This window comes from Furipterus horrens, unplaced genomic scaffold, assembly GCF_987537825.1.
Source record: "Furipterus horrens unplaced genomic scaffold, mFurHor1.1.pri manual_scaffold_21, whole genome shotgun sequence".
Lineage (NCBI taxonomy): Eukaryota > Metazoa > Chordata > Mammalia > Chiroptera > Furipteridae > Furipterus > Furipterus horrens.
The window spans coordinates 1,677,406-1,703,639 of record NW_028327191.1 but is presented as its reverse complement, the minus strand read 5'-3'; the positions used below and the strand labels follow the sequence as shown (position 1 = coordinate 1,703,639).

The following is a 26,234-nucleotide window of genomic DNA, read 5'->3' as shown; positions in this document are numbered from 1 at the left end:
TCACCCAAAGAACACGGGGCAGGGCAGCTGACTCTAGAGAGCGCCGGTGTGAAGTCTGAGATCACAAACTCCCAATCCGAAGGGTGTGTGTGGATGTGTGGACTCCCCCACCCCCACCCCACCCCCACCCCAGGCCATAGGCAGGAGCAGGAAGTGGGGCTTTCCTTCGGGTTGGAGGGTTTCCCGTGGTGGGAGGGGTGAGGAGCTGGGAAGATGAACTCTAAAAACTCACCAGGCCAGGAGGTACACACTGTTATTAAGTTTCACTGATGAGGAAGCTGAGAGGTTCAAGGCCAATGTAATATCCACGTGGCCTTGGGGTCAGACAAACTAACACAGGGCCTGGTACATGTTAGGTGTTAATATTTGTTGAGAAACGTGAGTAGTTGGTACGCCCGGGATGCACCCCCAGTCTAACCCAGACAGGAAGCAGCCCCAACTTTGGAGTAGGTGGGTGGGGCTGGTGACTGCGCTATTCCAGGCCTGCTGCCCTAATAAATGACTCAGTATTACCTCTGTGCTCTTATAGGCTGGCTATCTTTCCAGAGTTGAGTGGTAGAGCTTCCAAGATACCTAGCGAGCAGGGCATCCTGCTTTTATTAACCTCACTCCTCACCTCCAGACACGCACCGCCCTTAGCCAGGTGGCCCAGCCCCGGGGGGATGACACCTCTGGTACCTAACTCTTGGCTTTGATGTCTACACCCTATCCAGGCCAGGTGGCAGGAAGTATGCTAGGGGCACACACCTGCGCTGCCTTGGGCTCTCCAGGGAGAGGGCTCTACCTTTAAGGGGAGTCCAGGAGCGTGGACTCTAACCTTGGTGGGGGCAGGGCTCCTCCATGGGAACGGAGGGCTCCCAGCCCCTTTCCTCAAAGGCCATTTAAACAGAAACGAACGTGGTCACTATTGAATTAATAATAATGGTTCATGCTGCAGAAAACGTGGAAGTGGACACCTTCCTTATTTATTTGGGCTTTAAAACCATAAAACTCCAAATTTCTCCCTGTAGCTATTTATAACCTGGGCTGGTGTAAACTGTCCCCATATTAAGCTCAGGTTTGAAGTAACTTAAAAGAAAAATAGCCATCGCTGCATTGAAAGAATTCATTTATAGACCTTCTCTAGCCTGCTAATTATGGACGAACAGCGTGTCGTTTGGGGTGGGGGCGGGGCAGATAGGGACCTCTGGAGAGGTCACACACTCCCCCATCCCCCCATCTAGGTATAAAGTCGCCCCTAGGCCGGCCGTCAGTCTCCAGTGCAGGGGTGTCTCGGGCTGGGTCCTGCTCTCCCTCGCCGGGTGCCCAGGGTGGCGTGGGGGAGGCAAGACAGGGAGCAGATCCGGAAAAGCGGCTCTTGCCTTGGAGGAAGTTGACCCTCCTCCCGACCAAGGCCTGGGATGAAAATAGCTTCTTCCTCTTTACCCATCCGGGCCCCCAGCCCATCTCTCTGAAGTCCTCCTCACCATTCCTGCACGTGCTCCCCTCCCCCCGGACAATCCGGCCCCTTCACCGATCTCTAAACGGCCATCAGGATGGCAGGGCCTCGCCGGTCCACCTCGGCAGACGCGGCGCGCCCCGCACCCCCAGCAATTACGGTGACTTCCAACGCCCCCCCCCCCCCCCCCAATTAGCAGAAAGCTCCAAGACGTCGCCAGCTCCCACACTGCTTCCATTCCCTCCAGGGGCGACTGTCACCTGGGAACCCTGTCCTCCGTACCAGGGCTCTCCCGGCCCTGCTACACCCCCAAATCCCTTGGGAAAGTGGGGGTGCAATTAGTTTCTTTCAATTAGTTTCTCCTCTTTGTATAGACCCATTCAAACTGTGGCATGTAATCCTCCGCGCGAAGGGGAAAGTAGTCCCGACCTTGCCTTCAATTTCTGTTTTCGTGTCGGGCCTATTTTACTTTTCGAAGCCGATGGCACCCTCGGTGGGGCACTTCGGGGGGGGGTGGGGGGCCCGAGGCCGCGGAGGCTGCGCGCAGGTGAGGGTGCGGGAGCCGCGGCCGCGGGAGGGGGCGGGGAGGGCAGCTAACTCCTCGCTATTGCCTAGAGAGATGGATCATGGGGCGTAGAGAGATTGCAAACCTCAAACCACGTACAGCGGGCGATACGCGTCAACCGAACCTGACCAACGGAAGCCCGGGGCCCCTCCCCTCTCTCCCGCCCCGTCCCTCGGATAGACGCTCCTCCGAGCCAACCGGGCTGCCGCTCGCCGTCCAAATCCCACAAGAGCCAATGGGGGCGCGCGGGGGCGGAGCCACTCCGCAGCGGGTTGGGCTGCGCGCGGCTTTCCCCCCGCGGGCCCAGGCCCCGCCCCCTCCCTCCCGCCTGCGGTTCCCGGAGTAGTTGGTGCCAGTGAAGTGCGGCCGGCGATGAGAGCGAAAGTTGCGCTCGGTTCGGCGCTGGGGGCTTGAAGCGGCCCCGCGCTCCGCCCGCCAGGGCCGCCCCCAGCTTCAGCTCGCGCGCGCCAGGCCCCCGCGCCCGCCCGCAAACCCCTCCCCCCGCCCCGGCGCGCCCCCCCCCCCAGGAGCCGGGGGGTCCCCGTCACTTTCGCACGGCCTCGGCCCCCGCCGATGCCGGCCATGGTGGAGAAGGGCCCCGAGGTGTCAGGGAAGCGGAGAGGGAGGAACAACGCGGCCAGCGCGGCCGCCTCGTCCGCCGCTTCGGCCGCCGCCGCCGCCTCGGCCGCCTCCGCCTCGGCCGCCTCCGCCTCCGCCGCCGCCTCGGCCGCCGCCTCCTCCTCCGCCTCGGCCGCCTCGGCCGCCGCCGCCGCCGCCGCCGCCCCCAGTAATGGGCAGAATAAAAGTTTGGCGGTGGCGGCGCCCAATGGCAACAGCAGCAGCAACTCCTGGGAGGAAGGCAGCTCGGGCTCGTCCAGCGACGAGGAGCACGGTAGGTGGCAGCCGCCCGCCCGCCCGCGCCGCACAGCGCCGCGCCCGCGCCCGCGCCCGCTGACCGCCGTGCTCTGCTTCCCCGCAGGTGGCGGCGGCATGCGGGTGGGACCCCAGTACCAGGCGGCGGTGCCCGACTTCGACCCCGGTGAGTAGCGCCCGGCCGGGCGGCCGGCGAGGCCCGAGGGGGCGGGAGCCCGCGGACAACTTTCTTTTTGTGTGTTCGTCCTGCCGTCCGCGGGGGGGCGGGGGCCGCGGGCGCGGGGCGGGCGAGGCGGTCCCCTCGGCCCGGGGCGCCGGCGGGCCGGGGCCGGACAGGGTGGCCGCGCCGGAGAGTTAGCACCCCGCGAGCCCGGACCCGGCGCGGTCTCTCGCCCCGCGCGCCCCTGGCGAGTGCCGCCCAGGGCCTCTCCGCGGGCCTCGGGGCGCTGGTCGCCCCCTTCCGCTCCAGCCCGCGGGCGCGGGGAGCCCCGACCTCGGAGATCCGCTGCGCGGGGGCCGCCGGCCGCAGCCCTAGCATCTGGCCGGCCCGGGTGGGCGCCGCCCCCTCCCCCAAATTTTGAAGGCAGGGGCTTGGAAGCAGAGGACCGGCCGCAGCTCGAGCCGAACCAGGGCTCCCCACGCGCGGGCGACCCCTGCGCCCCGGCCGGGAGCCTCCCCTCCGCGCTCCCTGCTGTTCGGTGGGGAAGCAGATTTCGAGTGGGGCCAGCACCCCAATCAGACAAAGGGATCGTCGGTTTTAAGGCAGGAGCGTCAGCCCGTCCCCGCGCGAGGCTGCCTTGAAGGTGGTCGGCGCAGGATGTGTTCTAAAGGGCACGGCGGCGTCTTAATTATTCTCGGAAATGAAATTCAGAATTGAGGCTTTAGAGCCGGAGTCGACAGAGCTCGCGGTCGGGGGGCCCTGGAGCCGGAGGGCCCGGTGTAGGTGGTCCCGCCAGTTTCTCGGAGGAAAGACAGGCTTCGGCGCTGTTCTCTGGGCACGAGGCTGTGGCAGGCCGCGCGGGTCTGGCCCCCGAGCTGGCGGCCGCTGCTGGCGGTGACTTAGGCGCTGAACTCCGGGGGCTCGTCCGTCCGTGGAGACGCGGGACCCTCGAGGAGGCGCCTGGGCTCGCGGTAGGAGCGGCCTCTGCCCTTCGCGCCAGCTCCGCTTGGTCACGCGTCCCAGTCCTGAGTGTCTGGAGTCGCCCACCCGAGTTCCTTTTCAACTCCTGCTGGCTTCCCCTCCCCCGTCTTCCCCTCGTCCTGGGTCCTCACTCGCCGGGGACAGGCCGGAGTGGGTCGGCCTCCTGCGCCGCCTCCTTCCCTGCTGGCCGGCCCGGGAACCGCGCTGCTTTCTGGTTACCGTTGACCCTATCTTCGTTTTGTAGGTCAAGTCCATCTCTGTGTCCAGACACAGAACACGCAGCGAAGCTTGTCACCGAGTCACCCCCTCCCCAGGTTTTAAGAGCCAGCTGGCACACGTGTCTAGTTTGAGTAGTTGGTGGGTCTTCGGGTGCTCTGGCTGCAGGTTCAGTCGGAGAGCTTTATTTAAGCGTGTCCGTGTGCCTGAGGGAGGGAGCCCCTTTGATGGCAGCCTCAGGGACGGGGTCTCTGCGCAGCCCTTCTCCTGAGTGCTGATGTCTGGCTCGGCGCTGTCAGGGACGGGCCTGACTTCAGAGCCGCCCCCTTCTTTTTAAAAATGTAATGGTTTATTGATCTTGGAAGGAAACATCCATCTGTTGATCCGTTGCCTTCACTGGGGCGTCATTGATGGGTCCCGGTGTGCGCCCCAACTGTGGACCCACCCACAGCCTCCCCCGTGGGGGCGAGGGTGCAGCCAGCCAGCGCCCGCCAGGGCTGAGCTGTTCTCTTCTCGAAACAGCAAATGTGATGGGATCGTGTTTTGAGCTGTCCTTGCATTTTTGATGGGATCCCTCCGAGTGTAAATTCGCCAGAGCCCTGCCCTTCAGAAAGGAAAGCGCTGTGAGGGGGCTGCGGAGTTTTCCTGCCAGCGGACGGGCCTTGGCATTAACGTCTGCAGACTCCCTATTCTGTGCTTGCTTTAATTTAGAAAGACGTCTCAGCCTGTATGAAATAATTTCAAACCCTGTTTTGCCGGTCTGATCAGTGGGACACGTTCCTAGGTGTCGCTGAAAACCGTGGGGCTTGCTGTTTCCTAGTGGTTTCTTTAGGGGTGTTCACATGTAACTTGCCCCCTAAGGGAAGAGGCAGCTCCCGTTTTTGGAATAATAATGGTCACCATGTTCTTTTCATGGAACAAAAATTTTTAAAAGTTTTTAGACTTTAAGACAGATTCTTTCCCTGAGTACAAGTTAGGAATAGTGTAGATTAAGATGGCTATGGTCACTGTTTTTTCTTTCCCTGCCTGAGTTCTGCAAGCACCTCTTTTTTTTTTTTTCTCTTCCAGCATTTGAACAGGTAGGTGAATGTGAAACTCAAAGCCTTTCTCCTTTCCCCACTGCGGTAAAGATGTGGGCGTGGCAGAAGTTGGTTTGAGTTTTTTCTTAAGTCAGGTTTTATGCAGCCATGGTATCCCAACTTGACCCGATTTGGCTCTAAAAGCAAATAACTGATAGTAGGACCACCTGATATTCCCTAACAGTCCCAGGAAGACTTGCCTGTGGCCCCCGTTCCCCACCGGTTGTGAACGGAGTGGGTGGTGCGGTCGTCCTGGCCTGCTGAGTCAGCGCCTCTGATCTGGCTGAGGCCTGGACCCTGTCAGCGCACTGTGGCATCACTTGGTAATTAAAACACTGTCGCTTTTACCACAAGGGACAAAGTTTTATCTGTTAGAGTTAAACACAGGCCAGCACGCAGGTCTGTGCCTTTGACTTAGGCTTTGCTCTCCTGTGGTGTCCGTCCCCTGCATTCCTGGTGTCTGTCCCCTGCATTCCTGGGGTCTGTCCCCTGCCTTCCTGGTGTCTGTCCCCTGCCTTCCTGGGGTCTGTCCCCTGCATTCCTGGTGTCTGTCCCCTGCCTTCCTGGTGTCTGTCCCCTGCCTTCCTGGTGTCTGTCCCCTGCATTCCTGGTGTCCGTCCCCTGCATTCCCGGTGTCTGTCCCCTGCATTCCCGGTGTCCGCCCCCTGCATTCCCAGGGCCCGGCGTGTGCTGAGCTGCCGTTGGTCGTCTCCCTTAGAGCTCGGTCATCACGGAACCGAGTGCGGGAGGAGTGCTTCTCTGTCTGCCTCTGGGGAGTTATTTTCTGCAGTTGCAAAGCACGACTTGTTGTGAAATGAGTAGTGTTTTCTGCACAAAAATGTGGAAGACGCTGTGTCGCCGGGTGTTTCTTTGGCTGTTGGTTCGGTCCTCTTTGTTGCCATCTGGCTGGAGGAGGGGGGGACGGGGCTTTAGGGGGACGGGGCTTTGTTTTCTGAGGCCTGTGTTACTGTCGGCTTTGGTCCTGAGTGGGTGTTCAGTTCACTGATAGTAAAATTAAGACTTACAGAAGAGGAAATGTCATGGGTAAATATTTTTGTGGTAATGGGCCTTCAAACATGCAGCCCATATTTGGAGCATTGCATCCAGTGGGTTTAATCAGACTTGAAAATTGTGGTTGTCATTGGCTCAAATGTCACTTGAGAGTTGACTGGTGCTAACAGTGTGTTACACCTGAATGTGGAATAATTTTACTGAACAGGGTGTCTTGATCTGCTTTTCATTTCTTTTTGCTGGTGGTTCTCTGTACCTCTTTGAACACATTACTTTCCATGCTTTCGTTTCATTGTAAAAGCAGTTTTATAGATGTTCTAAAATTCAAGTTTTGGCGAGTGGCTTGTGATTCAAACACAGGTTGAGGTGATGTCAGTGATGTCGGTGAGGGCAGGGTCAAGGGCGGTCGGTCAGCTCTGGGAAGAAGTGCTGGTGGCGGGGGAGGCCCGAGAGCTGCTCATCAGGGGACCACACGCCCTCCTCTGTGGCTGAGCAGGGGACAGGAGGCCGGGCTGGTCATCTTCCCTCCTCCGTCGTGCATCGGGTCCCTCCCTCCCTCATGGCCTGTGCCTGTGTCACTTACAGTCAGTCGCCTGTCACAGCTCCCACCCATCTCAGAAGCAGCTCGGACTGGACTCCGGGGGCCTGGGCTCAGAGCCGGGAAGCCCGGTCCAGGCCCTGCAGTGCCCCTTCCAGCTGTTGGCCGCCCCTGAACGGGCACTTCATTTTTGCCTTCGTCTGTAAGACAGGCCGTGGAGCTTCCTCAAGGGAAGGAATTAACTGAGCTAATGCTCATGAAGTGCCCGGCGCCGTGCCCAGCCCGTCGCGAGTGCTCAGTAAACACTTTCTGCTGTCCTTGTCCTGCGTGAGGCTTGAGGTGCCAAGTGGCGGCCCCTGCACTGCCTGCGTGACCGCGTGGACGAGACTGGATTATGATGAAGCCGTTGGTCTGAGTGCAGACCGTACGCCGAGATATCCGAAGAGGCTTGCTCTTACGTCACACGGACCTGCTGCAATTTGGGTGAATACTCTTTCCTGGGAGAGAGGGAACTTGTTCAAAAGCATTCACAGCAGAAAAGAACACCGGGGTCCGGGGAGGAGAGGCAAGCCTGCTCAGAGGCAGACCCTAGGTGTAGGACGGGAGCCCGCCGCCCGCCGCGGGCCGGGGCCGGTGCCCGGTGCGCGGGTTCTGAGCGGGGGAGTGTTGGGCTGCACGCGCGCCCCGGAGCGGTCACCTTCCGAGGCGGCTCCCGGCAGGACCCCCTTCCCTGGGGAGCCTGGGGCTGGGAGGTCATTTGTACTGAAGAAACTCCGGCTCGCTCCCACTCGTCTTCCGTGGCACCGTGACGTTCTGTGGGCCAGTTTGGTGTAAGAAGGCCTTCGGAGGTGAGACACCGGAGTTCTGTGCAGTTACTGTGTTCTCCCCGGTTCAGACTTTCTGCGTGTCCCTCGCGCTGTGGGGGCAGTTGTAAGTGACTTACAGGTTAGCTCTCGCTTTCCCAGCCGCTCTTCAGAGGCTCCCTGCATAATTCAACAGGAGGAAATAAGGCCTCTGTTTTGCCCCCTTACCCTTGGGGACAGTGGCGACCTTTGCTAAGGAGTGTGTAATAAGTATTTATATTCAAAGTAGAGAACTTGAAATCACTTTCTGGTGACAGTGGCTCTGTAACGCGCAGTAAGGTCTGGAAAAGGTAGGAATTGGGGACTGGTTTCATGATTGGGACTGAGTTAATAATTCCTGCAGCATTAAACAGCAACTGTGGAAAATACTGTGATCCTAGAAATGATAGGGAGGGGTATTATTGCAATATAACACTTCTTTCTGTTCTGTGTATCGGAAGTTTTAATACATACGTTCGACCTCTGGTTGAGTTTTATGGTTTCTATTGATTTTTAAAAATGCAATATTTTCAAGTTGATGTAAGGTCGCAAAAGTGTTTTGCTAAAATGTTTGGGAGAGATACATATTTTAAAGTAACATTAAAGTGTCATTTACATAAAATGTTAACAGCCCTGAAACTCCTATGTTTTTCAAAGCAGTCAAATTCTTTAAAAATGTGGCTCATAGTAAAAATCTCACCCTAGACCCGAGTCTTTGAAATTTCTGGATTTTCTCTCCCTTAAAGTAATGAGAGAAAACTGTAGTGTCCGTATAATCTAGCCTTCCGGTGATCCAGACGAGGAAAGTGAGACCTTGAGAGATAACAGGAGTTGTGTGTCTGTCTCTCGCTGCCCAGTTATTACAGGTGTCTCGAGGCAGACTGAAGGCCACACGAGGCCAGCCTTCAGGCTCCCATTGTTGCAGAAGTTTCAGGACCTTGTTACTGGGTGCAGGAGTTGGGAAAGTAATATGTGTTCATGATTTTAGAACCAGATAAGAGTTAAACCTTCAAAAACTGAAGTGACTAGGTAGGTAGTGTGTGTATTTGAATGTCTTTGCAAATTACTATAAAGTAGGATAGGGTGGTAAAAATAGATTTGTTAAAATAATGTTCAGCCCTGGCTGGTGTGGCTCAGTGGATCACTGGTTTGATTCCCAGTCGGGGCACAGGCCTGGGTTGAGGGCTGGGTCCCTAGTTGGGGACATGTGAGAGGCAACCACACATGATGTTTCTTTTCCTCTCTCTCCCTCCCTTCCTCTCTCTCAAAAAATAAATAAATAAAATCTTTAAAAAATGTCCAAATGGAACAGAAAAGACATACAGTACTGCTGTGTGCCCCCCACTGTGATGAAACACTCCGTATTCAGCCATATTCGCTTAGGTGCCACTGAGGCTCCATCCTCCGCTCCCTCCTTCGCCCTTTGCAAGTTGATTTATTTATGCCTGTGAGAGTGCGTTTGCGTTCTCTGAGAAGCAGATGTCGAGGTAGAGTTATCCGTGCAAGAGATTCATCAGTGCAAACGCCTGTGAAGGGTCAGGAGGAGGGGAAGAAGGCGAGACACCAGAATGGGTGCAGGTGATACCTGTGAAGGGAAACAGCAGGGGAGGATGGATGTGCACCTGGGGGCCCCAGACTGCAGCGCCGCTGGAGAAGGTCTGCCCAGCAGGGACTGTTTGTTGGAGGGGTCCCCTGGGCAGGAACGGCCCTGCGGTGCCCAGGCGCTGGCCTGACCTGGGGGTCCCACAGTGCCCGCCAGCAGGGCTGCGGGCCGTCAGCTGGCGACACTGCCCGGCGCTCTCCCTCTGAAGGGATCCCTCTGAAGGGAGGTCTGGGTGGCTCACGCTCAAGGCCATCGGAACTCCCGGGCGCGTGCTGTTGGGCCTCCGTCCATGCTTGTGTGTGATAAACGGTGTGGTGCTTGTCAGTCCCTCTCTACGTGGTGCTCAGTGTGCACGTAGGTCCTCTGCACAAGTTCATCTGTGCTCCGCTGCTGTCCCAGCTGGTGCCTCCACGCCACTCCTCGCCGTGGGGCCCGTGGGAGCTGGTGGGCCGCGTGCTCCCGCCCCCCCGGAGGGCGGTCTGTCGTTGCTTGAGACGCCAGTTCAGGTTTCTCTTCTCACTTGTCATAGCTGGACGAGCTCTTCTTAAAAAACATTTACGAAAACATTTTATTTATCTTTAGAGAGAGGGGCGGGGCGGGAGAAAGGGAGCGAGAGAAACAGCAGCTGGCTGCCTCCCACTGAGCCACACCAGCCGGGATGAACGTGGTTCGCGGTTCCGAGTGTAGGAAGAACATAGGTTTGGTGTGACTGACTCTCCTTGAGCAGACATTTTGTCATGGACATTTCGTAATTAAGCACCAGGTTCAGTTATTTAAGAAATGGAATCCCAAGGGAAATGCAGTTACAAGCTGATATTCCTTGTTTTCTCTGTCTTATGATGAATTTGTATGAATGAGAAATGCACATCTTGCTTAGGTATATTCTTTTTTCTATTTTTTAAAAATTCTCACCTGAGAATATTTTCCATTGCTTTTATTTATTTATTTTGGAAGATTTTATTTATTTGTTTTTGGAGAAAGGAAGGGAGGGAGAGAGGAAGAGTAACATCTATCCGTTGCTTCTCACATGTCCCCAGTCAGGGACTTGGTGGCAAACCAGGCCTGTGCCCTGACCAGGAATCGAACGGGCGACCTTTTGCTTTGCAGGACAACAGCCAACCTATGGAGCCACACCATTCCTTTTAGAGAGAGGTTAGATAGAGAGAGAGAGAGAAATGTCGGTGTGAGAGAGAAACATCAATTAGTCCCCCAGACACGCTCTGACTGGGGATCGAACCCTCACTCCGCAGCCTTTCAGTGTATGGTATGATGCTCCAGCTAACCAAGCTCCACTGGACAGGGCTTGCTTAGGTACATTCTTCTTTTTTAAAGATGTTATTTATTTTTACAGAGAGGGGAAGAGAGGGAGAAAGAGAAGGAGAGAAACACCAATGTGTGGTTGCCTCTCACGCACCCCCAACCAGGGACCTGACCTGCAGCCCAGGCCTGTGCCCTGACTGGGAATTGAACCATCGACCCTTTGGTTCACAGGCCAGCACTCAGTCCACTGAGCCACAGCAGCCAGGGCAAGAAGCTTTGCTTCTTTGATCAAGGTGCATGGTGAAACGTGTTATTGGTTCAGCTGATAAATATGATGGCTGTGTACTGACTTCTCTACTGGAGTACAGACCGTACAGTACAGTGTTCCCTCAGTTATCACGTGTATTACATTCCAGACCCCCCCCACCCTTGTGAAGTAGGAACCCTACATTTATTCTACACTCTTACACCTACGTAACTTTAACAACAGACGTATACAGTACCGCAAAATCCCGTGATATGGCGAAATAGCAGCGATAAATAATTAAATATAATATTTTAAAAAACCCCGTGATACAGTGAGGCCGCGATATAGAGCGGGACTCCCTATATCGCAATAAGGGTTATTTCTTGTGCATTTTTCACTATATCGCAGGATTTTGCAGTACTGTATACGTATGTTGTTAAAGTTACGTAGGTGTAAGAGTGTAGAATATGTTTAAGGACATAAGCAGTGTTTATAAAAGTGTGGGAAAGGTTAATAAGGGAGTGGGAACGGTTTGTAGGTGTATGGGAAAGGTTTATAAAGCCTTAAAATATATATAAATACTAAAATAAATGTAAGGTTCCTACTGTGAGGATTTTCATCTGTCACGGGGGGTCTAGAACATGACACTCGCGGTAAGTGAGGGACACTGTATTTGTTAACATATTACCAAGGTATTCAAATATTCAAAATAAGGCTTCTAAAGCAAGCAGGCAGAAAGCTTCTTGGGGAACGGAAAGCTCAGGACAGCTCTGTTTTCTGAGGTGGTTATTTGGGTCCTACTTAAACCAGAAAGGTGATGAAGATGTGCAGCCATGCTGAAGGCAGATGTGGGGCTTCATCAGCAGTGTGTCTTTCAAGGTTAGGTTTTTAAAAACAGCCTTTTTGAGGTATAATTGACATAAAATAAATTGTACGTATTTAAAGTTTACAATTACACGTACACAGGGTGGGGCAAAGAAAGGGTTATAGTTGTGACCGAGTGAAAGTTTATTCTCGTATCCTTGTATTATTTTATACGAACAACTGCAAACACACTTTTGCCCCACCCCGTATTAGGCTGTCTGAAGTCCCATTACTGAACTGGTGTTTGCTCGTCCTTTTTTTATTTCATTCTGTGTACTTTCTGTTGCTACAGCTTTAAATTTACTAGTCTTTTCTTTTGCAGTATCTAATCTGCCGTTAATTCCATCCAGTCTGTTTTAAAATCTCAGACATTATAGGTTTCCTATCTAGAAGTTTGATTTCGGTCTTTTTTAAAATGTGTTTCATGGCTCTGCTTAGCATGCTCAGTCTTCCCTCTAACTTCTGGAACACACTGAAATACAGTTATAATTGTTTCAGTGCCCTGTCCACTAATTTTGTCACCTGAGTCGTTTTGGGGTTGGTTTCATTTGATCAGTTTTTTTCATTATGGATTGTCTTTTCCTGCTTCTTCGCTTGTCTGGTGATTTTTGTTTAGATGTCAGACATTTATGAATTTTACTTTGATGCATGCTTGATATTTTTGTATTCCTATAAATATTCTTGAGCTTTGTTCTGGATGGTCGAGTTCTTTAGAAGTAGTTTATTTCAGCCTTGACTGGTGTGGCTCCGTGGGTTGAGCGTCATCCTGCAAACTGAAAGGCCGCTGGTTTGATTCCCGGTCAGGGCACAGGCCTGGGCTGTGGGTTCAGTTCCCGGCTGGGCGTGTGTGAGAGTTAATCCGTGGGTGTTTCTCTCCTTTTCTTCCTCCCTTCCCCTCTTTCTAAAGGTAAATAAATAAAATTAAAACAATTTTGGGTTTTATGTTAATGGAAACGTTCTGTAAATAGAATAATAATGCCTTTGAAACCAGAATACCAAATTGTGTTTTTAGATAGCCACTACTTATTTCAATAATCGTGATGAAGTACTCAGTCTGATCTACCCCACTCGTTGAAAGCTGCTAATTCTATCCCAGACTTCCAAAGGAGGATAGTTTAAAAAAAATTATTCTTTTTTTTTTTCATTAAACAATCAGTTATTGAGTGCTTTCTATGTGCCAGGCACAAGCCAGGCACTATCAATACAAAAATTGAAGGACAGTCCTGCCCTCAAGGAGCTTACAGTCTAGTGTGGAGATAGACCAGTACACAGGCAAATAAGCCCAGAGTGATCTGTGTAGTATGTTGGAATGGGTAGGGGGAAGGGACATTCAAAGCTCCTTGGAAGAAGTGAAATCTTAAGTTGAGAACTAACAGAGAAGATGCCCAGGTGAACAGAAGAAAGAGGAATCAAAGTGGCATCTCTGGAGAGAGGAGGCTGGGACCCAGAGTGCAAGGTAGCAAGTGATGAGGTCAGAGAGGTGAGCAGGAAGCAGGATATCATGAGTCTCAGAGCCATGCAAAGGGGCCTGGATTTTGTCCTGAAGGTAGTGGGGAGCCATGGAAGGTTGAGGGCCAAGAAGTGACTTGATCAACTATGCATTTTAGAAAGACAACTCTGACTGTGGGACAGAGAAGCAGGAGGAGGCTGTCACAGAACTCCAGGTCACAGTTGACGACAGTAGGAGTGGCTCTAAAATAATCAAGAGATGATAGGAAGGCAAACCTGACAGTTCTTAGAGACTGAATGTGTGGTTGTGGGGGTGACAGAAAGAAAGCAGATTTCTGGTCTGGCTCCTGAGTGATCTTGGGGCCACAGCAGGTACCCAGAAGAGGCAGGTTGGCAAAGGACAGCAACAAGTGCCACCTGGGCCATGAAAGTCGTTTGTGCACCCAAAGGCAGCAGAACTGTGGTTCAGAAGCCCAGTAGGGATGTTGGGGCTAGAGGTCAACTCTCACGCAAAGAGTCAAAGACATCAGCATGGATGGGCTCCTTTTGGGAGCCCATGACAGGACCCTGAGAAACCCCACTGTGCACGGGGTAAGTGGAGGAGCCTGCATAAGACACCAGAAGGAGAAGCCACAGAGGTAGGAAGAGAACGAGCCGCAGAAGTGTGATTCAAGAAGCTGGGGGTAATCAGCCCTGTCAGGTGCTGCAGAGACCCAGTAACATATGAAAAGAGCTCACTAGATTTAGCACAAAAAGGCCACTGGCAACCCCGGGAGAGCACAGGCAGTGGAGCAGATGCAGTGGGCAAAGCCGTGTCGTCAGGTAAGGAACAAAGAAGTGGACAGCAAAGAAGAGCAGGGCCAGCTGCTAGCCCAGACATGAGGATGATGTTGGCCCCCAGTGTCCTCTACCTGTTCCCCCTTGTCTGCATAGGATAAAAGGGCTTGGCAAACTCATTCCCATTGAGGGAAGACCAAAATGTGCTTATTACTTCTGAGTAATTTACTTCTGAGGAGCCTAGTTTAGAAATATCTCATTCTTGGTCTGTCTTGGCCCTCCATCTTGCTGGGATGTAGGAAAATGAGTACTTGTGTGTCTCTGAGTGTGTGTGTGTGTTCCTTGTGAAGCACTTCTGTTGTTTTCTGGTCGCTCTCAGCTAGATGCCTTTTTGATTTTGGAATATCTGGTGCTTTTCATATGCCATATACTGATGCTGGATTGGGGTTTTGTCTCTCAGTTCATAAGCTGTGGTTTTGGCCTTGCCTGGTGTCCCGCTTGCTGGGCAGCAGGGCTGTGTCCGTGGCGTTGCCATGTTTGCGCAGCATTGTCGGGGGCTGAGGTTGGGCCGTGGGGCCGTGGGCCCCCGTACCCCGCTGCAGCAGGGTGTGAGCTACAGCAGCCGAGCTTTCGCCTAGTTCTGCACACGGAGTTCTGGGTAACTTTGTTCTTTTCGGATGCTTTTTAAATAAGAGTTTTATTGCTGTAAAAAGTGTTAAGTGACGCTCGCTGCCTTACTGAGGGCAGGTGCAGCGGGAACGGGCAAGTGCTGGTGGCAGTGGCGGGAGTGCAGCCGAGACAGAGCTGGGGTGACCAGGCTCCCCGGGGCCGGGTGCCTGTGGTTGTGAAGGGACGAACCCCGTTTCAGAGCACGTCCGAAATCGGAATTACACCCTGGAAAAGGAAGATGGGACTTAACGCAGGGCTTTTCCGTCTTTAGCTTTTCAGGAACATAACTCCCCTTCAGGCCCGTCAGCGGCCCTGCTGTCGCCCGCGGCGCCTTGGTCGCGTTTCAGGGCCCCGTGGGCTGAGGAAGTGGCGGCTGCTGGCGCTCCTGGTGGGCTGAGAACGCTGCCTTTTCCGTTGCAGGCTGTGCCGCTCACGGAGCTGTCCTCGCCGTCAGTAAGTTTGCTGACGGAAAATCTGAACGTAAAGAAAAAATGGAGTATCAATGAGTCCTCTGTGTCCAGCAGCCGGTTTAATAACTGTGAGAGTTCTGCTATACTTGCTTCCAAAAAGCTCTGTTGGGGGCTGAAGTTTAGTAAATTTGCTTTTGCGTGCCATTGGTACATTATGGAAAATAAAGTTGCATACGAATTGGGCTTGATTATTTTTTGGATACTTACCATTTTGCATGGTATAAAAGGCCTCGTCTGGTATGATGAGTGCCATGTGACAGAGGTGTACCTGTGCTCTGAAAGCCTGGGGCCTGCTGGGAGGAGGTGAGCTGCGTGAAGGTGGGAGACGCAGCCTGCTTTGCAGAGGTGACGCAAGGCAGGTCTTGAAGGGGAGGTGAAGGAGCAACACCTCAGGCCGTGTTCAGATCCAGGCATAGTGAGGGCTGGGCTTCTTTGAGGAGTCACGAGTAATTGGGTACTATAGAAGCTTGAGGAAGAGTTAGGGAAGTGATGGAAGGTGAGGCCAGGGGTTTGCACGTGGAAGAGCAAGGGCCTTGTGAGCCAAGGTTAGGGGTTTATCTTATGTTACTTTTTAAAAGATTTTACTTATGTACTTTTAGAGAGAGGGGAAGGGAGGGAGAAAGAGAAGGAGAGAGACATCGATTGGTTGCCTCTTGCACGCCCGCATGTGCCCTGACCTGGAATTGAACCAGTGACCCTTTGGTTTGCAGCTGGTGCTCAACCCACTGAGCCACACCAGCCAGGGGAACAGTGGGGTTATTTCCATTGTCTGGCTATGACAAATAAAGCTACTCTGAATATCCCTGTACAGTCTTTGCATGAACATATATTTTCTCTTGGGTAAAATCAGGGGTGAAATCATGTGGTAGTTGTATGCTTAATTTTTTTAAAAATGTATTTATTTTTAGAGAGGGGAGGGAGAAAGAAAGGGAGAGAAACATCAATTGATGGGCTGCCTCTCGCCTGTCCCCCCAAGCAGGGACCTGCCCGCCACCCATGCCTGTGCCCCAACTGGGAGTCGAACCGGCAACCCTTCGGTCCGCAGGCCGGCGCCCAGTCCAAATTAAGCTTATATGCTTAATTTTTTAGGAAACTGAGAACTTTTCTAAATTTTGCATTTCTCCTAGTAGTGTATAAGAATTTCAGGACACTGCCAGGGGGCAGGGACATGGGGAGGACAGCTGAGAAATTCATTTGCTGGCTCCTTCCCGTCTCCTGTCCTGTCGTGGTCGGAGCCGCCCCGCCGGGCCTTCACGCGTCTGTGCTGTTGGGTTTGCTGTCACCGGCCGCCCCAGGCAGCTGCTGGAGAGGCAGGCGAATCTGGGCACTGGCGCTGCTGTGGCTCTGCCGCCGTGGGCACAGTGACAGTGTCCGGAGCCCAGCCCTTCCCCTGGGGGAGGCAGAGGCAGCTGGTGGCATTAGGCGAGGAGACGTGTCGGGGGCTGGGCTGTGGGCCCCCGTGGGGAAGCCCAGCTGGCAGTGGGGCCGTGGGCTAGCCTGAGTGGGAGCGGGAGGTGCGTGACCTGCACCTGTTACAGCCCCTGTGCCCCAGCCGTTGCTTCCTCTTGCCTGTATCTGTGCAGCTGAGTGAGGCCGGGGAGACCGCGCCGACGGGCTCACTCTAAAGCCCTAACCGCCGCGGGTGGGCGCCCGCGCGGCGCCGGCCCCTTCTGCCGCTGCCGTGTACGCGCCGAGACGGCACGGAGCGTCTCCCCCGAACCCCCGCCGCTCTCTCTCCGGGAACGGGAGCACCTGGAAGACAAGGGTGGCGGCTCCCACTCTCGGCTCGGGGACGCCGCTCGCTCTGCCCCACGTGCCCCTTGACGTTGTCCTCTGCTGTGTCCTCAGCAGCGTGCGAACAGGCCACCGCTCTGCCCTTGTTCCGGGGCTTCCTCTTGGTGATCGCCTCCATTGTGTTTTCCGTTTCTTTCCTCCCAGTCTCCGCGGAGCACATTTTCCTCAGGCTTTTGCCCCCGTAATTTTTTCCAAAGTCACTGGCGACCCCGCAGTGCTGAGTCCGGTGGTCGGCTGCAGGGCCCGCCTTAGCTGACCCGTGCAGCCCGGGAGACCCAGCAAATCACGCCTCTCCGACACCCGAGAGCCAGGAGTCTCCAGGGGAGCAGAACCAGCGGGGGACGCACAGCACGCGCACCCGTGCGTGCACCCCCGCACAGGCTGGTGGTACGGAGAGTGGGCTTGTGGCGCTGGGGGCCGAGCAGGCCCACGGGCTGCGGTTAGCCAGCCGGAGGTGCAGGCCGAGGCCCGGCCCCAAGCCCTGAGACCGGGGGGCCCTGCTCAGTCTCTGCCGCTTCAGGGGTTCACCTCCTCCCGAACGTCCTCACAGACACACGCAGTGATAGGGGACCAGTAGCTGAGCTGGGCGCGCTGTGGCCTGGTCAGGACGACACGCAAGCCGGCCACCACAGACCCTTTCTTTCTGTGGCACCTAGGACAGCGTGCCGGTGCGGCCCCTGCGAGGTCGGGTCCCTGGCACCCTGGCCTCAGTTCCAGCCCCCCCCCCCCCGCCCCCACTCAGCCAGGGGCCTGCACTCACCTCCTGCCCCCGCCGGGCTCCGCCGCCTCCCGGGTCCTGCGGCTCGGGGCCTGGTTTCTTCCCCCCGGCAGCGCGGAAGGGGCCCCTCCTCAGGGAGGGCTTTCTGGGCAGTCTGAAACTCTCAGCTGCGCACCTGGTGTGTCCTGTTCCCCTTGCGGGCTTTGTGTTTTTCTTATTCTCCCATCGTGATGTGACATGCTTCGTCATTTACCTTGTTTCCTGTCCGACCAGCTGGAAGGTGAGATCTGTGACGTGGGGACTTGGTGGCCCTGCTTTTATACCCCAGCTTCTAGAACAGTGCCTGGTGACAATTTGTCTCTCAGTAACAACTTTCTGATTGTTTAAAAACAGGGACAGAAACTCTTCCTGAGAAGTTTAAAAAATAGAGGTTTCTAGTCTGCATTTCTTACAATGAGCGCCTTTATTGGCTCACAGACGCCTTTCACGTGTCTTTTATAGTCTGAGTGTGGACGAGCCGATGTACTTCTGAAGGTGCCATGCCAGCCTTCTCACCGCCTGCCCCTCTGGCTCCGTGTGCGTGTGCGCGCGTGGAAGAACCCGCTCCGTGCTGGGGGGCTTCATAGAGATGACACTGGGGAGCACAGCTTTCGTTGAGTTAGACCTGACACTTGTTTTTGACTAACTCTTGGCATCTGAATCCAAAAATGACCCCAGTTTTGCTCTATCACGTCAACTTTTTAAGGTACAGGATACCCTCCCTTTGTCCCAAAAATCATACAAAATGTACATACAAAGGAAAATAACGAAAAATTACGTGACTATACTGTTTATTTAGAGTTATTTTATTCATACAAAGGCTATATATTGTTACTGTAAGTCAAATTGCATATAAGTAGTAAAGCTCTGCTACTAAACATACATAGTAAGGCATTTTATCTTTTCAAACGGCAGGCTAGGAAATGCCAAAATGAGATACTTGAAACAAACAGTCTCCTTCAGTTGGCAAAGCTTTAACAAGTTGCTTCATGAGACCCGGTTTTATGTGCAGAGGTGGGAATGGAATGTTCTTTCTGTCAACAAGGGGCTCACGTAGAATGTTTGGATCACCAGGTTTGAGGTCAGATCTTGGAGGCCAATTCACTCCACGTAATGCTTCTCATGAGCTCTGCTGTCTCACATACACAGAAAACAGGGATACTTGGTGTATCTGCATTGCTGACCAAGAAGGAAGCAGACCATTTTAAGGTCAACACAGATGATCCAATTGTACTTGTGATATTGCAACAGATCAACGACTCTCTTTATGTCTTCATATTCTTCATGAAAACGAGCTGAATGGCCAATTGGGACGACACCGAATAAATTGCCATTGTAGAGGAGGACACACTTCAAGCTCCGCTTTGAGTTATCAATAAACAGTCACCATTCCGTTGCATTATAGACTGGAATTCCCGATTCCTCCATTAAACCATGTATGTCATGGCAATACACAAAGCCACCGTCACTTCGAAAGTACTACAGAGATGCACTTTCTCTTGATCGAAATTTGGATGCCTTCGCTCTTTTTTCAAGCTAGTTTTTCTTGTGTAGTTTTGATGCTAGGAGTTCTGAAGCCTTTTTGGATAGTCCCAAATCTTGTGCCAAATCATTCAACTCATGCTGACCAAATCCCATATGAACTGAGTCATCTTTAATTTCAAAATCTTCTTCGTTGCTATCACGTAGTTCTTCACCCTACTCCCGGTTTTTGAAAGAGGGTATTTCATTGAAAATTGGCACTGGGATTTCAGCTGATGAGGTACTAGGCGTACAGCTGATGGTAGACTAGGATACTGTATTTTACATTCATTTTTCTTGTTTTCAGTATGCATAAGTGACAGTCACCTGAATGATCTCTGTGCGCTCACCAAACCATAGGTATACCAAATGGCAATTTATCACGTGTTCCCTTCGTCCACATCTGTAAACTCTTCACACACTGCTTGCACACCTTGTGAGGGGCCCAAGACTTACCTTGATCACCAAGTTTTACTTTAAAATGTGCAAAATAGCCTTGCCTGACAAGAGCGCTGGCGTTTGTCCTTTGACTGGGAAAGGTGAAACTGCCACAGATAGAACAAAAGGAATCAGGGTTGTTTAGGCACTTACGATGAGAAATAGCAGAGGCAGACGTGATCTGAAGGAAAGGAAATAAGTGCGTATGTAAATAAAACATTAAATTCTGCTAACTCCTTGTATACAGGCAAGAACTCGGACTACACTTCGGAATACGATTCCCTATACAGAGCGGCACACAACCTCTCACCACACTGTCTCATGTGTAACTGAACAGCCTAGACAAGTATGAACCTGCCGCTGGTCTCCAAGGTCGTCCCCCACCCTCCCCACTCAAGGGAGGTTTGCTCTCAGCCAATAGGAGAGCACTGGTGCTTCCCCAGATCCAGGCTCCATCCAGCCTAGAGTGGTCATGTTAAGATAAGCTGTATAGAAAAAACTTGACGTGAGAGAAGAAAACTAACTGCAGTTTTGAAATCAGCATGCCTCTGTAAGTCTAAAACAGCTGAAAAGTCAAACTCAATAGGAATTACGTTAAAAGTGGTTCCCCTGTGTGTTCTTATTTAATCCTCATAGCAGTCCTACAACACAGGCGGGGTCACCCCGTCGCGGACACTGGAACGGAGCTTGGGGAGCTTAGACAACTTGCCTGAGGTCGCAGTTGGTAAGTGGCAGAACCCAGCTTGGGGTAACTCGATCTAGATCCAATATCCTGGAGTATTTTTACCTTACCTGCTACCTCCTCGCTACGGAGATGTCATCTCGTGTTGGGCCGGCTGGCAGGAACGTGGGCCTCCTGGGCAGGCTGTCTCACCCCATGCTGGAGAGAAATGTTCAGTGTCTGCGTGGCATGTACTCGGCACAGAGCAGCCACCCCCGGGGAGGAGCCCTGTCTGAGAGCGGCGCAGAGGTAACCGGATCCCAAGCTTTGCTCAGCTTCAGCCTTCCCAGGTCTTTGGGGTGAGCATTCCGTGAGGTCCTGGGTCGGAGGCGCCTCCCTGGTCCGGAAGAGGAGTGGTGACAGCCATTACAAAGGATCTTGCCCTTTTTGCCTCAAGTTTTCAACCAGCTCCAACCACCTCTGGGATCTTCCACGAAGGGTTATAGGAGCTCCCTCGTCTCACACAGGAAAGTGTAACAAACCATTCAGATTTCGTGGCTTAACCAGCAACTGTTATTTCCTATTTTCTAATTCAGCTGGACAGCGTTCTGCTGGGCTTACTGGGAGCGGCCGGGGTGGTGTCACCTGGGGGCTGCGCTGAGATGCCGGGACAGCGGGCCTGTTCTTGTTTCAGTGCGAGCGGCCTCCAGTGGCAGAACGTTGGCCTTTTACACACAAAGGAAGCGTTGGCATTTCACACACCAGGGAGCTAAAACTGCCTTGCCCGGTATTATATGTGACGTAGCCAGGAATTGTCAAAGTTTGGGTTTGATCTCAGGCTTGTTGACTTTAAAATTCTCCTGGTTTCCCTCCACCCCCCGCCCCCCCCACTTTGGTAACTTTTACGAAGGTTCTTCCCAACTATACCATGCATTTCTGATCTTCCACTAAATACAAAGACCCAGCCTCTTGGGAAAACCGTTCCATCCGGCTGCCTTGTCTTCGTACTTTCCGTACCCTGTCGGGTTTTTTAACCGAGGACTCACAGGTCTCTGAGGTTGTGTGCAAAATGTTGGCTGTGGACTTTCCTGGAAACTATGAGGATCCATAGCTTTTGTAACATTCTCAGTGGTTTCTGACTCAAAGGAAAAACCAATCTCAAGAACCACTGCTTTATGCCATTAATATTTTTCCAACAGTCGTCGTCGGCAGCCATCCGTCTCGAGAGATGATGGTGTAGCTTCTCAAGAGTCTATCTGCACCGCCGAGAATGGCTGTGCAGTCCGACTTGGGAGTGACATGGTTTCTGTCTCCTCCCGTGTTGAATCGACATCTTGCGATGACGCTGGAGTGTCCTCTCCAGTGAAGCTACAGAGCCTGGGCAGGGTGATATGGAGGGTCTCCTGTTGCCCATGCAGCAGACCCCCCCTCTCTTCGCAGCTGAAGGGTCCAAGGGAAAGACGGAGTCAATACAGCTTGGCTTCAGGTGCGCCGCAGGAGTTGCCGGTGTTGACTACAACGTCAAACCGCCTTAGGGACTCCGGCTCCGGATTTTCTGTCGGGGTTTACTCCCTTAGCCTTTCCCCTGAAGAGGTATGCCGCAAGGCAGCGGAGGTTTTTTGGAGTCAGAGTTTTCCTTCTCTGATGTGCCCTGACTGGAAGATCGATCTTCGATCTCTATAATATACATATTATTAAAATCAAAAGAAAATAAGTGCCATGTATGTGTAAGTGATAAACTGAGAAATACATTAATAGCGACTACAAAAAGGGAAAGTTGTAAATACTGTCTTCCAAAATTTAAGTTTTCTTCCTCCCATTCTTTCTTTTTCCTCCTAGAATTCTTCTGCTTTAACAACAACAAAAAAAATCCCAAAATTAATATTAATACTTCTTTTTATGCTTTATTACCCCTCTGTAGTAATAAGGAGGGGTATTATTAAGTGAATTAATACACATGAGGTATTTAGAGAACCGTGTCTCACAAGAAGTTCATTAGTAACATTGTGATGACATTAATCTTTCTATGTGCATGGTCTTCAGAACTTTCTTTAAAAAGATTGTATTTATTTACTTTTAGAGAGGGAAAAGGAGGGAGAGAGAGAGGAAGAGAAACATCGGTGGGTGCCTCTTACGCAACCCCCACAGTGGGGGGAGGTGGGTGCCTGGCCCGCAACCCGGCATGTACCCTGACTGACGACCTTTTCATTTGCAGGACAACCCCCAACCCACGGAGCTAACCAGTCAGGACTTCAAAACTTTAATTGGATAATTGTCCATGGAATCGTGACAGGCATACCAAGTCCTTATTGTTGGCAATGTTGCTTTAAAAAATATTTTTAGAAGTAATTTGAAATGAGCCTCCTTGTATTTGTAGCACTTTTCTATATTTTGGATTATCTCTGTAGATTCCTAAAGGTGAAGCGACTGGGTCTGACGTATGAACATTTTGAAGCTCTTTAGACACATTGCCGGGCGACTTTCCAGAAGGCGCGTTGCAGGTTACACCAGCGGAGGCTGCTGCGGACTTCGCCTGTGTACTCTTGCTTGCTCTTGACAAATAGAGAAACTTGCTAAGCAAGAGATTGCCTTGTTTGATGAGCGCATCTCCAGTTTGCAGAGAGGCGGGACACTTCGTGTGCTGTGCGATGATTGTCTCTGTGCCCTTTTCCCACTGAATAGTGTTCTTCCGATTTTCTTATCGGTTTGAGGTATTAACATTTTGTCATCTGTTGCAAATATGTATTTTCAAGATTGCTCGTCTTTAAATGTTTAGTTAGTTTTTTAAGTCAAGCTTCTGGTTTCTTTTGCATGTGCTTCTGTTGTTTCTAGTTTCTGATCCCCCTTGGCTGTCTCAGCTCTCCTCGTTTTTCTCATGCGAGGCTAAATTTCTCATGCATGTATATTTCTAACGTCTCTGGGAATAAAAACACTGAAGCAATATGTATTTATTAGGATGTATTCTACATGTACATAGATGAGCCAAAGGCAGTTATATTTCTTCATAATGATTGGGTACGGTGTTTGTGTGGATTTAACCATAATCTGGCCCTATTGATGGACATTTTTATGTCTTTGATAGTATTGCAACTAATTCTGTTTGATTATCTTTCTACATATAATCTCTGCTCACTTGGGTTAATTTTTCTGTACAGTAGATTCCCAGCAGTGGAGCAACTGGATCAAAATCTAGATAAAAAACTACCAAATTGCTTCTGGCAAAGGCTATTTTTCATCCCATGCGGATTTTGAAATTGTCCTTATTTTATGCGTAATTGTCAGTCCTTTTGACTAATGAAGTTACACGTGTGTTCATGTGTTTATGAGCCATTTGTTTTTCTTTGTGTACTGCCTGTTCGTGACCTTCGCCTGTTTTACTTTCATGTTGATTTATAGCGCCTCTGTGTGTGTTAAAGAAACTAGCTCTTTGATACAAATTTTGTAAATGTTTTTATTTTGATCATGTATGGATCATTTGACTCCTAAAATCTTTTAAGTTTTATGTAGACAGATTTATCATTTTATTCATGACTTCTGGGACTGTTAATCTTGAGTTCTTGCCCTTTTTTTGGTGGTATTAGAAATTTTACAATTGAGGAAGAAGTTGTTTGAACAAAGGAGGAATGCCCTTAAATTGCAGTGAGGGCGTGTTCCTTTATTTTCTCTAGTTGCAGTGTATCAAAATTTAGTTGTTTCTTTCTTTCTTTCTTTTTCTTTTTTTTTTAAGATTTTATTTATTTTTTAGAGAGATGGGAAGGGAGTGAGAAAGAGAGGGAGAGAAACGTCCATGTGTGGTTGACTGGGAATCGAACCAGCAACCCTTTGGTTTGCAGGCCAGCGCTCAATCCACCGAACCACACCAGCCAAGGCAAAATTAAATAGTTTTTGTAGTGTTTAAACATTGAAAATAAATATCTACATTTAAAGTAATTATCTTTTCTTTGACTTGGACTGTATACTTTTTTTACTTCAGATGTCAAGTGTTTCACAATGTTGGTTTTTAGAAAACCAGTAAAAACATTTAACTTCACCCAGATTCTATAGGTTTAAAATGTAGGATGGGTCTCTACCTTGTGTTCAGGCCAATCTGATGAATTTGCTACATCAGAAGGGTTCTGTATCCGTTTTGGTAGCACCCGTGCCAACAGCCCAAGTGCACTCTCACCTAATGCAGAGGGTGCTGCTGGAGCTTTATTAATAGTTTTTAGAAATTCTGGATGTGATAGTTGTGGGGGAGGGATTCCTTTTTTTAAATACATTCTTTTAAAATTTATTTTAGAGAGAGAGGAAGGGAGGGAGAGAAACATGGATTTGTTGTTCCACCGATTGATGCATCATTGATTGCTTCTTGTATGTCCCTGACCCGGGATCGAACCCGCAACCTTGGCGTATCAGACGACGCTCTAACCACCTGAGCTACCCAGCCAGGGCTCAGAGGGGAGGAGACTCTAATGGAAAGCTATTGGGGGCTTCCAGGGAGAGGTGGGTTTACTGGCACGGATCACTACGCTTACAGAGTTGCTTTCTGCCAAGTTTTAAGTGTGATTTTCTTGGGGTCCTTTTCTTGATCTGTACAGCTGCCACTGTACTGTTCATGGCTGTTTCCATGGGAACATAAGTAGGATGACATGACTTTATAACTTGTTGCTAGGCAGACCTAGCGTGGAATATAATAAAAACTTCTCATTAAAAAGTGTTTGGATGTTTTACCTTTTGTGGGGGAAGGTAACTAAACAGAGTATTTAGAATTATAACTGAAATTGTATAAACCCTTTGTAGTGGAAGGAACTGGTCATGTTTTTAATTGAGTGTTTAAAGTAGAAGAGAATTCGTTGAGATAACTGATTGTGTGCTGTAAGCTTGGCCTCTCGGGCTTCAAAGGTCTGGATGCAAATGTGTGCAGACTAGATGTGAACACCCGATTCATCCTAGAGTGCACACACACCCAATTCCAGAGGACAGCAGCTACCCTGGGTGGCCCTTTAGGGCTCTGAACGACTCCTTCACCAAGGCAGCTCATGGAGATTGAGCTACCTTGTCTCTTTGTTTGAAATTTTAACTTTTTATTATTTAAAAAAATATTGTGTTTATTTATTTTTAGAGAGAGGGGAAGGGAGGGAGAAAGGGAAGGAGAGAGACATCCATTGGTTGCCTCTTCTGTGCACTTCAACCAGGGACTGAACCCGTAACCCAGGCCTGAGCCCAGACCGGGACTCAAACCAGTGACCTTTTTGCTTTGCAGGATGATGCTCAACCCACTGAGCCACATGGATTAGGGCAAAGTTTAACTGTTTAAATTAAAAAGGTTTAATAGGTGATGTGTCATTGGTAGAAAACAACTAAATTTCAAAAAGATACAGATTGAAATGTAATTGGTCTCTTGCATGTGTCCTCCAAGTCACGCAGTTTCCCAGAGGCTACCACACTTTATTTTATTGTTATTATAATATTATTACTTTTTAAATCTTCACCTGAGGATATGCTTACTGATTTTAGAGAGGGAGGAAGGGGAGGGGCAGGAGGGGGAGAGAGGGAGAGCGATCCCTGTGGGAGAGGAGCATGCATTGGTTCCCTGTCCTCCCGCATGCACCAAAAGTTTGCAGGGTCAGTTCCTGGTCAGGGCACACACCTAGGTTTTGGGTTCGATCCCCGGTCCTGGCACATACAATAGGCCACTGATGTTGCTGCTCCCTTCCTTCCTTCTTTCCTTTCTTCTTTCCTCTCTAAAATCAATGAACATATCTTCAGGTGAAGATTAAAAATAAAAGATTTTATAGTATTCATTACAAATGGGAAAGAGATTAGATTTGAGAGGATGTAAACAAACCATGTAGGGAGGGAGGGAAAAGATGGGGTTTTGATGCCTTGAGTCACGGGATGCTTACTATAAACAATAGAAGCAGTCTGAAGATGTCACTGGTGTTTTGGAAACTGAAAAAATAAGGTAAAGCAGGAATTACATGGAGGAGCTGAGGAAGCCGAGGCCGCAGGACGTGTGACGCCAGCACGAGGCAAGCTGGT

At 51.2% G+C, this 26,234-nt stretch overlaps 1 protein-coding gene across 1 annotated transcript in view; it reads left to right on the top strand.

Moving 5' to 3' along the window:
- Window positions 1-2,346: 2,346 nt before the first annotated feature.
- Window positions 2,347-26,234, top strand: part of RCOR1 (REST corepressor 1) — a 75,133-nt gene continuing 51,245 nt past the window's right edge. Inside the window, exons 1-2 of the mRNA XM_090265621.1 lie at window positions 2,347-2,895; window positions 2,983-3,042. Coding sequence (XP_090121747.1) covers window positions 2,577-2,895; window positions 2,983-3,042 — 379 coding nt within the window. The 5' untranslated portion in view covers window positions 2,347-2,576. The remainder of the gene's footprint in view (window positions 2,896-2,982; window positions 3,043-26,234) is intronic.